Below are 20723 nucleotides of genomic sequence, written 5' to 3' on the forward strand. Positions count from 1 at the left end.
ATTACAATATAACTACATGTGATGTTCTTTATAAAATAGCTAGATGTTTTTTAAAATAAATGTATGTTCTTTACTGAACAACTAAATGTTCATTCCGCCTTTTTAAAAAGAAAACGGATGTACGAAGCATTGTGCATCCGCCTCCATGGAAAAAAATTTAGTGGAAGTGCAAGGACTATTCGTTTACGCGCATGACTTGTTACATGAGATACTTCGACAAAGGAATTAAATTTTGATGACAAGGGAAGAGAATCACGAGGTTAGGTTAATATACAAAGTAGACACATAATTATATTTGTTAGAGGATCAACTCAACCAAAAGCTCAACTTGATGGTTGGGACCCAAGAATATGTGGTTATGCTATCACTTTGGTTTAGATGGTCCACTAACATGGTATCAACAACCAGCGTGACTCAGAGGTCACATGTTCAAATCTCATTCATCCCCTACTTTCAAGTGAAATATTTCGTGTGGGGAATGATCAGGAGACCCATGTCACATCCGCATTTAATTTCAAGCCTAAAAAGCTCTCATGTGAGAGAGTGTGATACAGAGTATATAAACCGATCTTGAGGTTCAACTATCAACTTAAACTTTTGGTGAGTTGGTCTGTTTAATAATACTAAAGCAATTCGACTAAACATAATTAATATTCCATCTTAGAACTTACGAGAAAAAGTAGACGCATGTAACGTGTAGAATTGAATCACTATAATTGTTACTCGTAGTACATTTAAAATAAAATAAAAATAAATAAAAAAAAAAGAAAGAAAAATTGCGAGAGAGAGAGAGAATATTTAATTTCGAAATACTCCGTAGTATTATTTCTAAAGGGATACCCTAAACATATAATCAAGATGGAGAAGGGAATGAGGATGTAGCACAAATATGCATCAGAATTTGTTTGCAACAAGGTAAAGGGTATTTTTCTTATGCATTGTAATACCAGGGTTTGTTTTGTTATCGACGTCTTCCTTGTTTACACCCGTAGGCAACTCCCAATTAAAAGAGTACAACAAATTGGCAAGCGCGAGCTCAAGGTTATCAACACCAAGAGAGTAAGCAGGGCACATCCTTCTTCCACGGCCAAAAGGAATCATTGCAAAGTTTTCTAGTGATTTGAAAACATCCCCTGAACTCCCCATAAACCTCTCTGGCATAAATATTTCAGGATCCTTCCAACATTCAGGATCTCGTCCAATAGCCCAAGCATTAATAAATATTTTAGTTTTGGGTAATACGTCGTATCCTCCTATAACACATTTTTGGACTGCTTCTCGTGGAATCAAAAATGGTGCTGGTGGATGCAATCTAAATGTTTCCTTCACTACTGCCTTGAAGTATTTGAGATTTGGGAGATCAATTTCTTCTATACAAGTAGTACCCTTTTTTTGTGCTTCATTCCTTAGCTCTTCTTGCACTTTTTTCATTGAAATTGGGCTCTTTACTAGCTCTAAAATTACCCATATTATTGTAGCTGTGGTGCTACTTGCTCCTGCGGCAAAAAGATTCTGCAAACATTGCATGTATTTGGGCTATTAGCTAACATAATTAGGACTATACATTTAACAATGTTTGTCCATGAATAAATGTGATTAATCAGTAATTAATGTTTGTTGATCTCTCAAGAGGATTTTCATATACAACTAGTTGTAACTTGTCATGTTGTTTTTTGACCCATTTGCTCAATTGGTACAATGTGAGCAAATAATTAATAACCTAAGTTATACCGGTCAATTGGTCGAGCATGCATAAGATACAACTGGTTGCATATAAAAAACGTTATCATTAAAGCACTATATTTAAAAATTTCATCTATCATTAAAATACTCCATACTACGTTTAACTTTTAGACGCTTAAAAATTCGAAAAGTTTATTTAAAGAGATAGATTAAATTACCAAAAAAATTGCTTTGATGTGCTCCATTGTGAGCTTAAATGGAAAGGAAGCATCATTCTTGAGGCGAAGCAGAAGATCAACTACATCTTCATGTTCCGAATTAAGCTTGGTATCTCCAAGATGATCGTTGATGATTTGTTCGAAAAAAGCGTCTAATTCCTTAAAAATTTGTTCAAGCCTCGAAGATTTTCCAGTGAGCTTATCAAGCAAATTACCAACAATTGGGAAATAATCATTATAGAAGAAAGCTGTGAACATAGTTTCAACATCATGTAGAAGCCTATGATATTTGTTTCCTAACTCTTCTTCACCGTTGTACCTGCGTACCAAACATAGGTAATTTTTTGAGAAAACAAACATAGGTCAATAATACTCTTTATTACGTTAAATATACTAGAGCCTCTACGTTTCTTGGTTGTAAGGTTTCTATTTTCAGGTTTCTCCATATAATTTGTACTGTAATTTATATATGAAGAATCATTAAGAAGTATGAAAGCTTAACATAACGATAATATATACTTCGTACATGGAGTTAAAACTTAAAAGGTTGTTGGGAGTATAATCAAGTGGGTCATGTGCCTTAAATAAAGGTATTATTACGATTTTCACCATAAAAACCTTCCTTTTATGATGTGTTACAACTATTGTAATATTTCTATTTTAGGAAAGTATTGCAACTATACAGAAACGGAGGAAGTATAAACACGTACTAATCCAAAAATATATTATTTGGCAACATATGTTTTTTATATATTGGTAAAATGTAGTTAAATAAGCATATGAATAGCGTAAAAGTCAAACTGTTGCGAACGGAGGGAGTACCAAGCCTAAATACTACCTCCGGTCCAAATTACTCGCAACTTTGGGGTATTATTTGTGAGATATAAAATATTCCAAAGTTGGGAGTAATTTGAACCGGAGGTAGTATAAATTTTGGTTTCCGTGAGAGAAGTGTTTAAAAATAGACTGAGGGAGTAGTACGTACCTCTTGCCAAAACTAAACCTACTTGCATCGGCACTTGCATAATTGATAATCAATTCGTTCAAGTTGATGAGTTTAGAAGCAGAAGATAGAGAAGAAACCTTTTGCATCAACCTTGTGACTTCTTCCTTCCGTATGTTGGCAAAAAGTTGCAAGTTTTTGGAGCTTGAAAAATGAGCCGAAAGTATCTTTTTCATTTCTCTAACATACTCATTATATGGACCAAACGCTACTTCTAATAAGTTGTACGAAACCTTTTTTCTACCGGTTGTTACTAGTCTATCACACGTGTTTTTATCATTTGTTTGCATTGCCTCTTTGGCCAACTTTGCTGATTGAATCACAATCATCGATTGCTTCATCAATCGAAGCTTCAAAATTGGTCCGTAGGTCTTGCCTAATGTATAAAATTCGGCAAAATTTGTTTTTGAGGGACCAAATTGGTGGAAGTTTCCAATGATCGGAAACCCTTTTGGACCAGGGGGAGGATTATAAACTTTAGTTTTCCGATTTTTTGAAAGAAGAAGAAGAATAAGAAAAATGACTGTTAAACCTAACACTAGTAAGAAATCTAAGACTACCATATTCTAGATTTTTCTTTTCCCTAAGCCTTTTTTGTTGGAACAAGTTGTTTTTATGCTGTTGTTCTTGCCTGGCCTTCACCATGCAACGAAAAAGCATTGTATTTATAGTGTTATGAGGCAACATGCTCTTCAACTCTTCGTCAATCTACACTTCGCTCAATTTACCTAGTAATAGTTTATTATCTTAATTCACACTTACACTTAATTAATATAAGTATTTAAGGATTGGTTCTCACTCTATTGATTATGATATACAACATAGTTTATATATACTAGCTAATAATTAATATTATTATACGAAGTATATAGATCAGTAAGAGATTAAAATAATATAATACTCCGTACATTGTGCACTCGAAAATTTTAAGAGGAAGAGCCTGGTTTAGGCTTCTACTCTAGCATAGTGATCGTTTACGAAGGACAAGATCTTTGCACATGCTAATTTCAACGGACTATGTACGTTATATATATCCTCCTATTTATCAATGACTTTTCGATCTTATTCTACAAAATACGAGTAATATTTTATAAAGTAAACGTTATTTCTATTAGGATAATAAAGGTATCAATTGTTACCACATGAAAAATTCAACGATTCTTCATTGATGCAAGAGCAATCTCAATTCACAAGCTACATTGCATTTTTTACATTTTCTTTCTCTACAAGTTACAAAAAAGATATTATTTTTATTTTCTGGTCTGAAAAACTATACTCGTACTTATGTAATAGAGTGTACTTCAAGATGGGAAGCAATAAATAATGTATAAATCCAAACGAAACACCAACACAAAACAAAATCGAATAACAATTACTTACTACTGGTCAATTAATTAATGGTTTTTCCTATATATTTTTTTCGAGTTTTCATAATATTATTAAAATTTTGAGGTTTTTCAAAAAACTTGTAAAATCGATCAAAACCATTCCGGTCCGAATTTTGGATCAGTTTTTTTTTTATTCATTTCGGGTCTGATAAACTTAATCTACCTGGTCTCCGGTTCTTGAAATTCAAACTTTTGATCTTCTGTCTGATCTGACCTATTGGTGATCAGTTGATATGATAGAGGACTAAAAATGTAAGATAGATTCACCTATGAAAATATTAGAATAGATCGGCTATTTATTTATTTTATTGGTGTTAGGTGTTTGGTGTTCCACCCGCTTCACCTTTTGGGCTAATCCGGATTCGGAGATCAGTTTTGGGTGGTGAAGTTCCAATCCCCTCTCAATTGTTGTTGCGAGGAATCGAACACGGGTCCTCCCTACCAAGTGTAGTGCCAATCACCACTACACTGACAACCAATTAATATAGATCTGCTAGTTAAAAGTGAAAAGAAAATTCTCAATTTTAAGATTATAACACTTAAGAAAAAAATGGTCGTTTAAAATAAAAACAGATGCTATACGTAATATAGCTGTTACAAAAAAAAAATGAAATGTTCAAAAGAATCAAAACTATCAATAATATCATAATTTCCCACATATTGAAGATATATAAGAAGCCCAAACTAATGCACAACAGGCCAAGAAGCAAAGCACCTAGATTAAAACAAACCATTAAACCAATAATAACGTTCATAGTAATACAACTCAATCTCGAAGCAGTCCCATACTCCCATGAATACGATTTTAATACATTAACTGGCTATGATAAGATTCTCATTTGATAAGTTAGAATAATTGAGTAATTTAGAATCTTTTAAGTATTAACCTACGGAGTATTATAAACACGCGTTAAAAAGTGCCTTTGAAAAAAGATTAATTTATCATTAATTGAGAAACCAAAAACTCAAGCAAGTTTGCCTTCTAATGACTAATGAGTCCAAATTTTGACAACTCTTATACAACCTTAATCCTTTAAATTAAATTCCAAGAAGAAAATGTAGTTCTTGCTAGCAATTCAATTTCTTGCCCAAAAAATTGACCTACCCATACTTGAGCATTTAAACATGTTAATGAATGATCCATGATTAATTGATTAGAAGGTTTATACCAACCATACTATATGAAACTATTGGCATCTTCCTAATTAAGACCAATCACTTTAATTTGTGACCAAATAAAAATTGAAATAAACTAAAATTAAGACAAGTCTCTTTCACTATCACTCCAATTATAACTCCACTACAATTCTATTAAGTAAAAGGGCAGGCCTATAATTGGCTTATTCCATGTAAAATGGAAATTGGAATTTTGGGGCGCTTTATTATTAGCGACAGATGGACAAGGATATATATAGCCACCTCTTCTAGTTTATTTTAATTTACTCGTATTTATTTATACTTAAAAAATAAAAATAAAAATAAAAAAATTACCCAAAGATAAAGAGAGTTTCAAATGGAAAAAGAAGTAATTTGGATTTAATTTCAAGTCGTCTTGGCAAGTTGGCGCTACCTCTTAAGATCAGATTTAATTCATCTAAACTAATTGATATCCACCATTAAAAGATAACTATTCAATCATCTTGTGAAAATTTGAATCATTATTCATTGTCCAAAATCATTAAAGAGACATATCAAAATTTGGTTCTAAAATCGAAAATGTAATGGTGAAAATTCGGTTGTGTAGTCTCAATTGCCTTTTTTGCATACTTTTTCCAATGAATCTATGTGAGCATTGTTATATATACATGTTCAACTATGCATTATAGAAACTCACTTAAAATGACAAGTTTCAAAAATTTACATCTAGACAAATATAACAAGATTCCGAATATATCTTTTCTCATACATATGATCATGGAGTAGATCTTTATGATAAAAGTTGATCTCTCCTAGCTCAAAGTGAAAATTCCAAAAGAGTGAGACAAACAAGAAGGATATGATAGAGAGTTGTAAAATCATGGCCTATTAGATTATGTCACGTATTAAGATTTGTATTAAGTGCGCCAAATCTCGGATTCGTTTCTAATCAACCACTAGGGCCACTCCTATCAATTCTTGCTTTTTGAGAGAACCTACTCCAATCCAATCACTTCATTAGTTAGTGAGTTTCATTAATTTTCAATTTAAGATTGGATTAGTAAGGTTTAAGGAAACTTAATAGCATTCACCAACAATACTGAATTTAAATATTTGTGCTTTTAGACAATTGGTTACTAGGTATATATATGAATATGATCGAGGTACCAATTGCTTGGACGTTTTGATAGCTTTAAAGATGACTTGCTTGCTCAAAAATTCTTTCTATATTTGTTTTAAGTTCTATTTCGAAAATAATAAATGTGGTCCTAATAACAGCCAATAGTTTATTTATCTAATTGTAAGTGAAAAGTTTCTTTCAATTATGTTATAATATGGCTTGAATGTTGAATTGGTTTTTTTTTTTTTAATTATGTTATAATATTCCAATATATGTGATGGTATACTATGGTTTAGCCTAGTTACTATTTTGTAATTTGTATTATCCTCAAGATAATAAAAAAAAAAAAAAGCTTGTATCTCACCCATTTCTTAGTATAGGTTATCATTAGTGAACCACATAATTTTGTGTTCTTGTTTGTTAATTTAATTATTAATACTACGTATTTCTTGCACTTGTCATAACATAATGGTATCAGAGTTGATTTGAGCTTTGTTGTAACAAAAATGATTGTGGATACGCCTCTTTCGAGGAAGATAGCACCAATAGATCCAACAACGAACATAAGTCAAAGAGATGGTCATTCTGGAGGTAAAGGCACAGTCTTCAATGATGTTAGTGTCTTACTCGCGGTATTATGTATGAAGTACTCATATATATTGCCAAAGTTAAAAAGGAGGGAAAATTGTGTTTGATCTGTTGTTGGGAAAATTCTATGTTAGTCATCCTCAAAACGACCAACACTATACTTAATTTTCATTGTCTAACTTTTCATTTATTATGAAAATAAAAGAAAATTTTTTGAAAATTCAGAAAATTAATTTCGAAAAAAAAATTTAAAAAGAAATATCATTTGTAAATTAATAAGTTTGACCAACAAAAAAAAATTAAAAAGAGGCCAATGAAAATTAAAGGGGCCGTTTGGTTGGGGGTAATCAGGAAAGGGAATGGGAATCAACTGGCTCGATTCCCTTTGTTGATGTTTGTTTTACGCTTTTAATCATTCCCTTTACCCTCCTCATTACCCCAAATCCTTCTAACTCCATTCCCCACCCCCCCTAGACTTTTCCATTCCCTTTCCCTACCCACCTTCATACCACCATATCACCACCTTCACACCTACCAACACCACCGGAAAACCAGCCCATACCACCGCCGCCCCTACCCTGACCACTGCCGACCCTCCCCCGAGCCTTCCCGCCCTCCCCTCCCCCGAAAACTGCTTTCTGCTTTGCCCCGCAAAACCCGATCTCCCTCGACCCTGAGCAAAGCAGTTTTCGACGCCGGTGATGATAACAACGGTGCCACAGGAGCACTATTCGATATCCGAAGAGGCGGCAGACTTGACGAAAACGAATTACAAAGGAACGAAAATGGATGAGATCGGAATCTCCTCCACCCAATGCCGCCCAGCCACCTTTGTAATGGTGGGAGGGCTGGGCGGCGGTTTTTGGGGTCGAGGGAGATCGGGGCGGTGTTTTGCGGGGTGGGAGCGATGGTAAACAGCAGCAGAAGAAGAAGCAGCAATGGTAAACAGCGATCGGGTTTTGCGGGGCTAGGGGTGGTGTTTTCGGGGGAGGGGAGGGCAGCGAGGCTCGGGGGAGGGTCGGCGGTGGTCGGGGGAGGGGCGGTGGTGGTCAGGGTAGGTTTTCCGGTGGTATTGGTAGGTGTGAAGGTGGTGATGTGGTGGTGTGAAGGTGGTTGGACTGGTGGCCTTTAATTCATTCCATTCCTTTGTTATTCAAAACAAACAACACCCCAAAATTGGGGGATTTACATTCCATTCCGATTCCCCCGTGCGAACCAAACGGCCCCTAAGTATAGTAGCTAGTAGTCATTTTAAAGATGGCGTACTATTGTAAAATTTTCACTGTTGTTAAAGCTCAAGAGTCTATATTATTTGACAATTGACGAAGATACGTATGTTCAATATATAATATATGAATACAAGAAGGTATTGCTCTAAGAAATTAAATAACTTAAATCAATTACACACATTCTTATTAGAATTGCGTTACGTTGGTATCACTTGTAATTTCAAACTTTACTATAAGAGCAAACAAAGTAATAATAATAATAATAATAATAATAATAATAATAGTTTAGTTTAATTTACTTATAAAATTGCACATTTATACTCCTTAATGAGTATAATTTATTATTCCCACATATACCCGATATACGTACATATATATATCCCATAACTACTCCATAAGTTTGCCACATGTAGAAAATGACAAATAAAGTTGTAAAATACACTAGCATGCTTCTCTAACTTGCAATAACAGCTAATCGATACTTTATAGTAATTATTAAGAATATACTACTAGTACGTAATTAGGGAGTGTATTAGTATAGGATTCCTAGATTAACACACCTTCCTTAATCCTAATCACATAGTATAATCCTAATAATAACCCAAGTATTTTATGTACTTTACCTATACCGTACCGTCGTACTATTGTCTAACTAAAGCTAGAATATACGTAGTATAACAAACATAATATATATACTTCGTACTATATATATATTAGTAATTATTTAGAAGCTCCTCTATCATTTGCAACGCAATTTTCTCTTCATCACTAATTCCACCCTTAGTTTCTTGTGCTTCAACATTGTTTTTTGCATCAAACTTTACGGTCATGACCCAACTAGAGTTCGATTGCCCTCCAATGAACCGCTTTTGCCATATTCCGATGTTGGAGTTCTCGGTGTCTAGCCTTAGACAAGTGAGGGAAGGACACAACTTCTGATATGACTTTCGAAGCTTCGAGTTAAGGAGGGAGGAAACAGTAGAATTTGGATGGGATTTTGACAATGGTTCTTTTGTTGATCTTGATGATGTTATTATCTCATTGCTTGAGCCAATTTCGGTAGTGACTGGAAAATTTGTCTTAGCTTTCCGGCCACTCATTAGGACGGCCGCTTCATCGTAGGTTCTAGCCGCCTCCTCGGCAGACTTGAAGGTCCCCAACCATATTCTTCTTTTCCTACACAAATTAAGACTCCAAGTTTAGATAATAATTCATCATGACTATTCATCACATAAAATTCATAAGTAGAATATCATCGCTGCCTATGCAGTATGCATGCATAGTACTCCTATATCAAAAATATATCTAAACAAGTAATAAATCAATCAATCAATCAAAGCCTTAATCCAAAATAATAATAAAAAAATTGATAACTCGTAAAATAAAGATGTTTGTCATTTTACAGTAATCAATAATTAAATTATAAAAGTCGAACTAAAACTAATAAACCACTAACTCCGACAAAATTTTATGCAAAAATTGCATACAATATGCATGATTAGATATTGAGGGGAATAGAGTTAAATTCTTGATTTTGTGAAAATTACATTTTTTTTTAACATGATTTTAAAATAAAATGAGGTATAAATTAGGGTTTTATAGTAATAGTATAGTAGAGAAGTACGTACAATAGAGGATGACGAATCTCAGCAACCCAAGCACCCCAATGGCGCTGCCTGACACCTCTGAACTTCTTAGTAGAATGTAAGAGTCCCATAATTTTTGGGAGTGATAGTGGGTGTGCAAAGTACAATGGGATAGTTGAGAAAAGAAGATGGTTGCTAATTATAAGTGTGGGTAGTTGAAGATGAATTCAAGTTAAAGGTATACGTAAGTGATTTGAGGACTATAGGTAGATCAAATTAAACATGCCCCACATTGCATTTAACTAGAACAAGGCTTACTTGTCGGCTCCGTTGCTAAATTTGTCTTATTCTATAGTTTTCTCGTATTACTATAATTTTCGATTTATAGATGACAGCTGCACAATCTAGTTTAGTTGATAAATTTTAAGGAGGGTGTATACTTGAGATCGATTTTTGTTTATTAAACTTTCATTTACGTGTATATCAGGGCAGCCTAATAACTTAAAGCTTTAACGCTTCTTCACTATCGCTAGTCCACTACAGTTCGATCCCGCGACTAGTCCCTTTGCTAAATTATTCTTGATATCTTCATTTGTGTAAAAACCTTACGAATTGAGTTAAAATCTTCAAAATGTGGCACATTTGATCAGTTTTACGCTATATTTGATTCACGTTATTATATTTATTTTAAAATTTATTTAATATGATAAAATGATCAATATAATTAACATTATATATTGGACTATTAACTTCCATCCGTAGGTATAATCAATTCATGTAATTTAAAGTACAAGTAAAATTTAGATTTAAGTACCGTATTTAGTTTTATATTTGAGTTATTTTACTGATTTAACATTATTAAAATTTATATCTACATGTATAAAAAAAACAAAAGACTTAACCTAGCAAATAATTGACAAATTGCAAAATGAGGAAAGATTTTTGTAAAAGTATCATCCGAATTTTTTTTTTTTTTTTTTAAACTTTAATTTATTTAAAAAAAAATTGTGTGGTTAGTACAAAAATAAATAACGATCGTCATACAAATCGCCCTCTCCCATTAATAGACGTAAGGACATTAGGCCAATTTGGCTTGCATCATTTTACCTTTCCTTTGAACGTAAAGTGATTGGATTTGGAGGAGAGAGATTTATGAATTGCTTTTTAGCAACCAATTGCAGTAATTACACTTTGGAGTTTGTTTCGGTGATTACGTCCTCTTTTTCGTTCGTTTTTTTGGTAGGGTGGAGATTAAAACAACCACATGTAATATTATCTCTTAAATATTCATGTGTTACATTGTTATAGGATCTCTTTAGATGAATTCATATAATTCTTCCAAATAAAATATTCGATGCAACTATCATATATTCATATATGGATTGATAATGTGTAAATGTTATACTTTTTTCATTTCGAAAAGATAGCATAATTTGTACTTTTAATATTAAACTTTTTATTTAACCTTTATATATAACTTTATATTGTGATATACTTTGTATAAAATGTAAATGTAATGTCATTAGAGTGTCATGTTACTTTGAAATATAAATTAAAATATACGGAGTACTTTGTAATAATGCAACCATTTCATCTAAAGTGAGCTTTATCAAATTGCACATATAATGAAAATACTTTGTATATACGAAGTATATGATATTAATATTAATAAAATTTTGTTAAAAAAACACTAATTAGGGTATGTTCACATTTACTGAATTGAGTTAAACTGAACAGAACGTAACTGATTGGAGCTGAACAGAATTGAACTGATTGGATCTGAATAGATCTGAAATGAATTATTTATGAGAGAAGGAAATTTGGAGCTAAACTGAACTAAACTGATAGGAGCTAGACTGAATTAAACTGATTAGAGCTGAACTAAATTGAACTAAATTGAAATGAACTGAAATTAAGCTAAAGTGAAAATGCCCTAATTCTATATTTGTTGTTAACATTAATCAAACTGCATCCTCATGTAGTCATGTGCATGCATACCCAAATACACTGATTCACACACAAGAGATATGTTATTATGTAGTCATAAGGGAGTGCGCGATAATACTTTTGATTTGTTAATCTTAATCTTTGTTATCTTTAATTCTTTATTGCTTCAACAATTAATAAATACAATTGCAGCCTTAAACCAGCCAGCCGAAGGGATATGGCCAAAATATGGGCACGGACGCCATGCATGGACGGTGGTGTTAAGGTTAAACAATGACGGATGTATTGTTGCCATTAGCTTAGAATAAGGTTGATTCAAGGCATTCTATGTTAGCTACTGACACTACGTCATGTAGTTATCGTAGGGTTTTCAGTCGCGGCCCGTAACTTCTTCCCAAACGCAAATGTGTTACGAGCGTTATCCAAGCACGGGAAAGAAAATGTGAAGTACCGTACATTAGTACTTTGTCAGTGTCAAATGTGTCGCAATAGTGGAGAATTCACCTTTAGACTTTAAGGATCACATGTTCAAACTTCGCTATCTACGTATACTTGAAAAAAAAGATTTCTTTATTTTCCCCTCTACTTTCAAACATTATCCGTCTACATCAATTAATTTTTGTATACTAGTATGAAGTTATACTTATTTGTACTTAACTTTACAGCTTTACTTGATCCACTTATAGAAATTAAATTGAGCAAAGCTTCTCTGATTCATAGATTGCCTAGGCTGGCATAAATTTGGCCATGTAGGCCCATGTTTGCGGCCCATTTTCAACAAAATAGCTGCAAAATCTATGTCCTTAACAATTTAACAAGGTGTTCTTAATTAAGGAAAAGCAATGACTTGTTTGATTGTATTACTTACACTTTTTGCTGTTGGTGTGTGTGAGGGACTGAGGGGGAGGAGAGTGATATTGTATACAATATATTCTTGGGTCTCAACAAGGTGTTCGCTTTTGGTTATGGATCAAGAATATGTTATATACTCTATCAGGAAGGGCAGTGGACAGTGGCGAAATAATAGGAATATAATTAGGCTCCTCTTGTAGTCCGAATGGCTAGTTTATGGGCTCTATGTACTACAGTTCTAGGTACATAACAATATCAGAAATAAATTAAGCTATTATACATCTAGGAAATGTCTAACACATATGAAGTATGTTACTTTATATTGGTTCCATAAATTTCAAAATCATCTCATCATGATGCTTGTATTACATATATTTTTTGCTTACTTTAAGTTATTTGGATGTTTTAATACTAAGTGATTTATTAATCAATTTTTTAAAAAAGATATACTTCGTATTTGTTGATTATATTTTGTCGTACTCTTATCTCCTAATTTGAACTAGCATTTTTATTGTGCTTGTGTATGGTCTCATGTAACATAGGTTATCTAATTTCCATAACAAAACCAAACCATCAAACAAGACAAGGTCATAGTATTTGCAACTAGACTTGTCCATGAGCCCAATAGAAATGCATTGATCCAATTTTATTCTCCTCAATTTGACATAGTTCCACCTAGCTCAAGTTTCTCTTGAATTCTTTCCCTCTCTCAATCTTAGATTGAACATACACTCTACTTAAAGACAACAAAGTGAAAGTTCCTTCCATCCACATTTTGACATTTCTCACTCAATAAATCAATAATACTCCCTAATTCCCTATAAATATTCTCAAGACGGAGCATATATTGTAATTTTCTCCGACTCTACACATATGACATATGCACTCGTCACATAATCTTACACACTATCAATTCCACTGTAAAACCGAACTAAAAAAATTATCCATCACGCTACTCATCCGCCCATGTATCAAAAGTAAATAATCATTGACAATTAAAAATCAAAATTAGTTACATTCTCACAATATTAGTATAATTACAAATCAACTTTACGTAATCCCATCAAAATTTTTAGACAATCCTCAAACATTTACGGATCTCTTTTAATTAAATTTGACATCCCTAAATTTTCTCTCTCCATTTTACGCGCAATCCACTCACTAAACCCCACCTTTTCAAGAGTCAAGATCCCATCTTTCATCTTTTCATTAATTTAATCGAACACATTCTCTTCACCTTCCCCTATAAATCCTCGTTTTTGTCAGATCTTTCATCATTTCCTCCTCTTTCTATTTTTCCCATGTAATTATTCTAATTCTCTAATTGAAATTTTTTTAATTTTCATCCATTTTCATCAATGATCATCATTGGATTACTTCATTGATCTTGCTATTTTGATCGTCATTGATTTTATTTTGTGGGATTTGATTGGATTTTTCTGATGAATTATGTGATGGGGTTGATGAGTTTTTGCAGATCATGAAAAACTGATTTGATTTTGGTTTTTGTTTCAGTTGGAATTCAAAAAAAAAAAAAAAAAAGGTGAAAAATGGAGCAGATTTTGATGCATGGAACTTTACATGTTACGATTTATGATGCTAAGGATCTTCACCATGGTAGCGAACCTGGTGTATTCCGCAAGGTCTTTCTCTCTCCTCTATATATATAGTCTACTTTTTATTATTTTGCGCCGTAAGGGTAATAATATAGACGGGATTTGATCCGGGTGTTGGGTACCACCCGTCACGACTTTAATCTGGCATACACTCCTCTATACGTTGTTGAATATATATATGTTGATGAATTGGGAATTTGTGGTGGGTTTTTAATTTGGCCGTCCAAATTTTATTTATACATTTTTATTTATGTGATTTGTGTGACTGTGATTAAATCTGAAGTTATTAAAGTTATAGTTGATGTATAGATGTAAAATTAAAAGGGGTCAACTTTTAGGCCCCATCATCATCCATTGAAAGGAGGGTATCTGAATTCTGAAACCTTAATAGAATCTCCCATTAAATGTGCTTTTGAGGTTTTAAGTTCTCGTACTAGAATCATGCTTTTTGTATGGAAAAAGTGTGTGAAAAAATTAAATCAATGCAAATATTTGGAAAATTGTTGATGGGATTTGAAGATGTAGTTGAATTTTGGCCAATAATGATAAAAATTCTATTAATTAATCTTTTGACATTTGGATCTTTGGTTGAAAGTTGAATGTAATTAGTATAATTCAGAAAATTAAATTTGGGTGATCAATTGGAAATATGTAAAACTTTTGGGTTTTTCAAAGATATTTTTATGGGTTTAAAAATCTTTAACCATCAGGACTTGTTTGGTGGGTGCAAGGGCATTAAAATGGGGAGGAGTATGGAGAGATACATAGTGCCTAAAGATTTCTCGAGGACGTCGAATTGTTATCAATCTTAGTCTTTGTGTCTCCTCATTTGGATGTTACATAATAGGGACTGAGTAATTAAACTGGAAAACAAGCAGCTTTCGAAATAGGGTCAATTATACTCGATAAAAAAGATGTCATGTGTGTATCTCAAACTGACATTACTCTTTTAAGGCTTTGTAACAGTATAATGCAAATAATATTGTGTATGTTCATCTGCTTTATTTTAGCACATAGAGATTGCTATAATAGATAGATTGATGCACTTTAGGGAAATATTGTAGTTCTTCCAATCTAGTCATGCTTAATATGGTCTCTCATAGCCAATGATACACATAGGAGCTGGTCTAGCTTTGAGTCGAATATCACCAACCTATAATATGGCTGCAAAAATTAACCACTATTTTCCTTATGTATGATATGTTGACTACTCTGTTAATTACTATCGTTTGTCTTTTTATCCAATCTGTTTGTCTCAAAATACTCGTTTGCTTGTCTCTTTTAATTAATACTTGTCACTCTAAAATATTGATGCATCGTCACCAATTACTCCCAAAACCTTGGTCTTTGTGCATTAATCTTTAATGATTTATACTTCGTATATTTAAACATGAGTTTGTTCTTAATAGTGTATTTAGCTTTCGTTTATATCCCCTTGAAACACAAGTTTTCTGGACGACCACATAAAAGGGCCTGTAAGATTCAGCTCCAAAGAGCATACATATGTTTAATTGTTTATCTATCAACAATTCAACACTTATGTACATTAACACTAGGCATCTAGGCAATCTTTTTGGAAAGAAATCCCTTGCTCAGTTGTTCTTTATGATGTTAAGACATTAAGTTGCCATAAATAGTGTTCCTTCAGAATGCTGTCAGTCTTACAAGATCTAATAAGCTCATTTAGGCATTGAATAGAAAATTCAGCTTCCATCTTTCCGGGTAATGTTCCTGCTGCCGTGCACTACTTACATTTACAACTATCTGAACAGTTCAAGAAGCTTGTCCAGTGATGGATCTTTTTAAAAAATAGGGTGTAATATCACTATGTTATCTTCTCCTCTGTCTATTAATCATTGATAGTGTTAGACTCCTGTATTTGATGTTGCTCTGGTCAGCCCATTTTCTTCTTTTTACTTGTTTCCTCTGTTTTGTACTTGTGTTTGCCATGTTGTATATTCTGATATATTGGCTATTAATTTGGTTGCAGCTTATGGCAAATATTGAGGAGACTGTTGGTGTTGGGAAAGGAACCCCTAAAATGTATGCAACCATTGATCTTGAAAAGGCTAGAGTTGGGAGGACTAGAATGATAGACAATGAACCTTCTAACCCTAGATGGTATGAGTATTTTCATATATATTGTGCTCATCTGGCTTCAGATATTATTTTCACTGTGAAAGATGATAATCCCATTGGGGCGACATTGATTGGAAGAGCATATGTACCTGTTGAGGAAATCATTGAAGGGGAAGAAGTTGACAAATGGGTTGACATTTGTGATAGAGAGAAGAACCCTCTAGATAGTGGTGCTAAGATTCATGTGAAGCTGCAATTCTTTAAGGTTACCCAAGAGAAGAGTTTCAATCACGGTATTAGAAGTGGAAAATATCCTGGAGTTCCATACACCTATTTCCCACAAAGGAAAGGATGTAAAGTCTCTCTGTACCAGGATGCCCATATCCCGGATAATTTTATTCCAAAGATACCTCTTGCAGGTGGAAAGTATTACGAGCCTCACAGGTGCTGGGAAGATATCTTTGATGCAATTAATAATGCAAAACACCTGATTTACATAACTGGATGGTCTGTATACACTGAGATTTCACTGATAAGGGATTCAAGGAGGCCAAAGTCTGGTGGTGACATCACCATTGGCGAGCTGCTTAAGAAGAAGGCAAATGAAGGTGTGAGGGTCTGTATGCTTGTGTGGGATGACCGAACATCTGTTGGTTTATTGAAGAAGGATGGTTTGATGGCAACACATGATCAAGAAACTGAGGAATACTTCCGTGATTCTGAGGTACATTGTGTCTTGTGCCCTCGCAATCCTGATAATGGTGGAAGCATGGTTCAGGATCTACAGATTTCTACTATGTTTACTCATCACCAGAAGATTGTTGCGGTGGACAGTGCAATGCCTGGAGGAGGGTCAGAGCAGAGGAGGATTGTTAGTTTTGTTGGGGGTATTGATCTTTGTGATGGGAGGTACGATACTCCCTTCCATTCACTTTTCAGGACACTTGACACTGCACATCATGACGATTTCCATCAACCTAACTTTGCTGATGGTGCAATTACAAAAGGTGGGCCTAGGGAACCTTGGCACGACATTCACTCTCGTCTTGAAGGACCTATTGCTTGGGATGTCTTGTTCAATTTTGAACAGAGATGGAGAAAGCAGGGTGGGAAAGATGTACTAATCCCACTGAGGGAACTTGATGATATTATACCTCCCTCACCAGTGACTTTCCCTGATGACCCTGAAACTTGGAATGTTCAGCTTTTTAGATCAATTGACGGTGGTGCTGCTTTTGGTTTCCCTGACTCACCTGAAGAAGCAGCCAAAGCAGGACTAATCAGTGGTAAGGATAACGTTATTGATAGAAGCATCCAGGATGCTTATATCCATGCAATTCGCCGAGCTAGAAATTTCATATACATTGAAAATCAATATTTCCTTGGAAGCTCATTTGCATGGGAGCAAACAGATGATATCAAGAATGAGGACATCGGTGCCTTACATCTGATCCCCAAGGAACTCTCCTTAAAGATAGTTAACAAGATTGAAGCAGGTGAGAGGTTCACTGTTTACGTAGTTGTTCCAATGTGGCCAGAGGGAATGCCGGAAAGTGGATCAGTTCAGGCTATATTAGACTGGCAAAGGAGGACAATGACAATGATGTACAAAGATATTATTGCTGCTCTGCGGAAGCAGGGTAGCGAAGAGGATCCTAGGAACTATCTGACGTTCTTCTGCTTGGCCAACCGGGAGATGAAGAGGAGTGGTGAATATGAACCTTCAGAACAGCCTGAGCCTGACTCTGACTATGAAAGAGCTCAGCAGAACCGGCGATTTATGATTTATGTCCATTCAAAAATGATGATTGGTATGCTCTTCACATCTTTTTTCTTCTTTGTATTTGTTTACCCTTACCCCACCCCCCCCCCCCCCCCCCTCTCTCCTCTTATTACACTATAACAGTTCAACCCTTGGACATTTATTCCACCAAAAAAGGTAGAATGCCGATTATCACTCTCCTGTTTGTCTGTAGTTCTGTACAACCGTTGCTCTTTAATTTACGGATCTTATAGTTTAATTAGATGGTTATTTTCCTATAGAAACCTCATAGCTTAAAAACTTTCAAACTGTCTGTGTTAAAATCTGCTACTTACATGCTGTGTTAAAATCTGTAGTTGATGATGAATACATTATTGTTGGATCTGCCAATATCAACCAAAGATCAATGGATGGTGCAAGGGATTCTGAAATAGCCATGGGGGCCTACCAACCACACCACTTGGCAACTAGGAACAAACGGGCACAGGGTCAAATTCATGGATTCCGAATGGCCCTGTGGTATGAGCACCTTGGCATGCTTGATGACACTTTTAATCAGCCTGAAAGCAGTGAATGTGCTGAAAAGGTAAACCGAGCTGCAGATAAATACTGGGATCTTTATTCAAGCGAATCTCTTGAGCGTGATTTGCCTGGTCACCTGCTTCGCTACCCTATTGGTATATCTAGTGAAGGAGATGTCACAGAGTTCCCAGGCTCTGAATTCTTCCCTGATACCAAGGCACGAGTGCTTGGTACTAAAAACGACTATCTTCCACCAATCTTGACTACTTAAGCTAATCCATTCTGAGAGGTAACGACCCTTTTACTCATACAGTAACATACCGGGATTAGGCAGAATAATAAAGCTGTGTTTTTTAGTAGGCTGGTAATTCAAACTTTCTGCAGTATATTCAGGTTTTTACCAGGAGTTTTCATTTTCATTTCCAGTGATTTGGTGGTTACCAAATCTTTGTCTGAGTCGACTTGCCTTTGTAACAGGTCTTTGAGATTGTTGACGATAGAATCTGTATAGGCTATCGACGTTTGTTCTTTGTTGTGAAGTTTTTTCCCATTTTGACTTATTTTTACTAAGATGAGGCAACAGGCTATAGTTCGTGCTTTGAGTATGGATTCAGACAGTTGTTTCAGTTTGCATCAGTTTTGTTCTGAATTTGAAAAGCATCTGTATCATTTTGGAGTTATGTTTCTGGTAAATCTCGAGGCTAGTTAATATTATATCAAGCTATTGTAGTTATGGTGATTGATTGATGTCTTGATGATTCATGGTCATACATGGCAATCTTTTTTGAGTTTCTAATAACTTATAATAGCCACCTTATTCTAATCATAATTTTGAAATAACTGTAAAGATTGTATTATTACTAGAATAATATTAAATCAATCAAAAAAGTTGTGTTTGTGGAACTATTTTAAAGTCATAGGAAGTACTTTTATCAGTTACCACTTTAGACTATTAGAACATGACCCAACTACAATAGTTGGGTAGCCATTATACTTCAAGGACTATTAGAACATGACCCCTAAAATTAGAATTATAATTGGTTAATACAAAGTTAGGATTCAATTAATTAAGATGTTGATTTGAATTTTGGATTTATGCTATTCATCAATATACTCACATAAGAATTATTTCAATTACTTGTACTTTTTTTAAAAAAAAAATAAGTAATTCAAATGAGGGTACCTTAAAATATGTTAGGCTCGTTAAATAAAATATAACGTTCTTTACTAATGACGATGCTCATGCATGTTATGTCTCATTTGTTCGTTCACTCAACCAGACTATGGATGAGGCATGTTCATAAGTTATCAAGGACATCGTAATCTTATAAGAAATGTTGCTTTTGATAGTTACATGGTCGACCATAATCGATCTAGGATGTGCAATATATGATCGAATTTGTGCATCACATTATATGAGTCCTATAATTTGAAATAAAGTTAATAAACACAAACCCTCCAAATTTTCGAGAGTTAGATAGTTAGGAAAGCAATAGCCTGAAGTATGATTTGGGTGCCAATCCAATGAATCAACAAATAAAGATCAACCATTCATAAAATGTTTCACTTTCGGTCTATTTTCTGGACCACACAAAATTTTAATAATTGGTACAAAGCCAAAATTTATGATAACTAGTAAACCTAATTAAGCCAATGGATTCTTAGATATTTTAGTGACAGGTGGTGCTATAAGATCTCTCCATTTGGCATTACGACACTCGAAAACTGAACAAGAAGTTGACAGTTGTTAATCTCCTTCTGTTGTTCTAAACTTTCTAACTGGTGGTGTAGGATGATACGTGATTAGCTTACTTAGATTTATGTGGTAACGTCATAACGTGTTTGGCGTTAGTTGGTGTCCCTGCTATTAGCTTTTGCAATTTATATCCTCTTGGTGCAAAAATATCGTAACATAACATAGCAAAAATGTTCAAAAAAATCAATAAAGATCAATGAAAAATCAATAGACGAGCAAATAGAATATACATGGTTT

At 34.1% G+C, this 20723-nt stretch overlaps 2 protein-coding genes and 1 pseudogene across 2 annotated transcripts; 1 reads left to right on the plus strand and 2 right to left on the minus strand.

Moving 5' to 3' along the window:
* Positions 1-894: 894 nt before the first annotated feature.
* Positions 895-3467, minus strand: LOC145619959 (6,7,8-trihydroxycoumarin synthase pseudogene; annotated as a pseudogene).
* Positions 3468-9047: 5580 nt separating this feature from the next.
* LOC145621298 (ethylene-responsive transcription factor WIN1-like) lies at positions 9048-10099 on the minus strand. The gene is made up of 2 exons (XM_081676040.1): positions 9995-10099; positions 9048-9542 (listed from the first exon to the last, which is right to left on the minus strand). Exons 1-2 carry the CDS (start codon positions 10081-10083, stop codon positions 9080-9082), a joined length of 552 nt encoding a protein of 183 aa, XP_081532166.1. The 5' UTR covers positions 10084-10099; the 3' UTR covers positions 9048-9079.
* A 3780-nt stretch (positions 10100-13879) lies between these two features.
* LOC145620210 (phospholipase D alpha 1-like) lies at positions 13880-19330 on the plus strand. The gene is made up of 4 exons (XM_081674841.1): positions 13880-14054; positions 14267-14394; positions 16358-18257; positions 18565-19330. Exons 2-4 carry the CDS (start codon positions 14302-14304, stop codon positions 18999-19001), a joined length of 2430 nt encoding a protein of 809 aa, XP_081530967.1. The 5' UTR covers positions 13880-14054; positions 14267-14301; the 3' UTR covers positions 19002-19330.
* The last annotated feature ends 1393 nt before the right edge of the window (positions 19331-20723 follow it).

Source organism: Chenopodium album, chromosome 27 (assembly GCF_948465745.1).
Source record: "Chenopodium album chromosome 27, dcCheAlbu1.1, whole genome shotgun sequence".
Classification (NCBI taxonomy): Eukaryota; Viridiplantae; Streptophyta; class Magnoliopsida; order Caryophyllales; family Amaranthaceae; genus Chenopodium; species Chenopodium album.

Coding starts and splice junctions, on each gene's coding strand:
- LOC145621298 (XM_081676040.1), bottom strand. CDS start 10,083: ATGGGACTCTTACATTCTACTAAGAAGTTCAGAGGTGTCAGGCAGCGC. Junction 9,543..9,994: donor GAGATTCGTCATCCTCTATT/GTACGTACTTCT, acceptor TAATTTGTGTAG/GAAAAGAAGAATATGGTTGG.
- LOC145620210 (XM_081674841.1), top strand. CDS start 14,302: ATGGAGCAGATTTTGATGCATGGAACTTTACATGTTACGATTTATGAT. Junction 14,395..16,357: donor AACCTGGTGTATTCCGCAAG/GTCTTTCTCTCT, acceptor ATTTGGTTGCAG/CTTATGGCAAATATTGAGGA. Junction 18,258..18,564: donor CCATTCAAAAATGATGATTG/GTATGCTCTTCA, acceptor TAAAATCTGTAG/TTGATGATGAATACATTATT.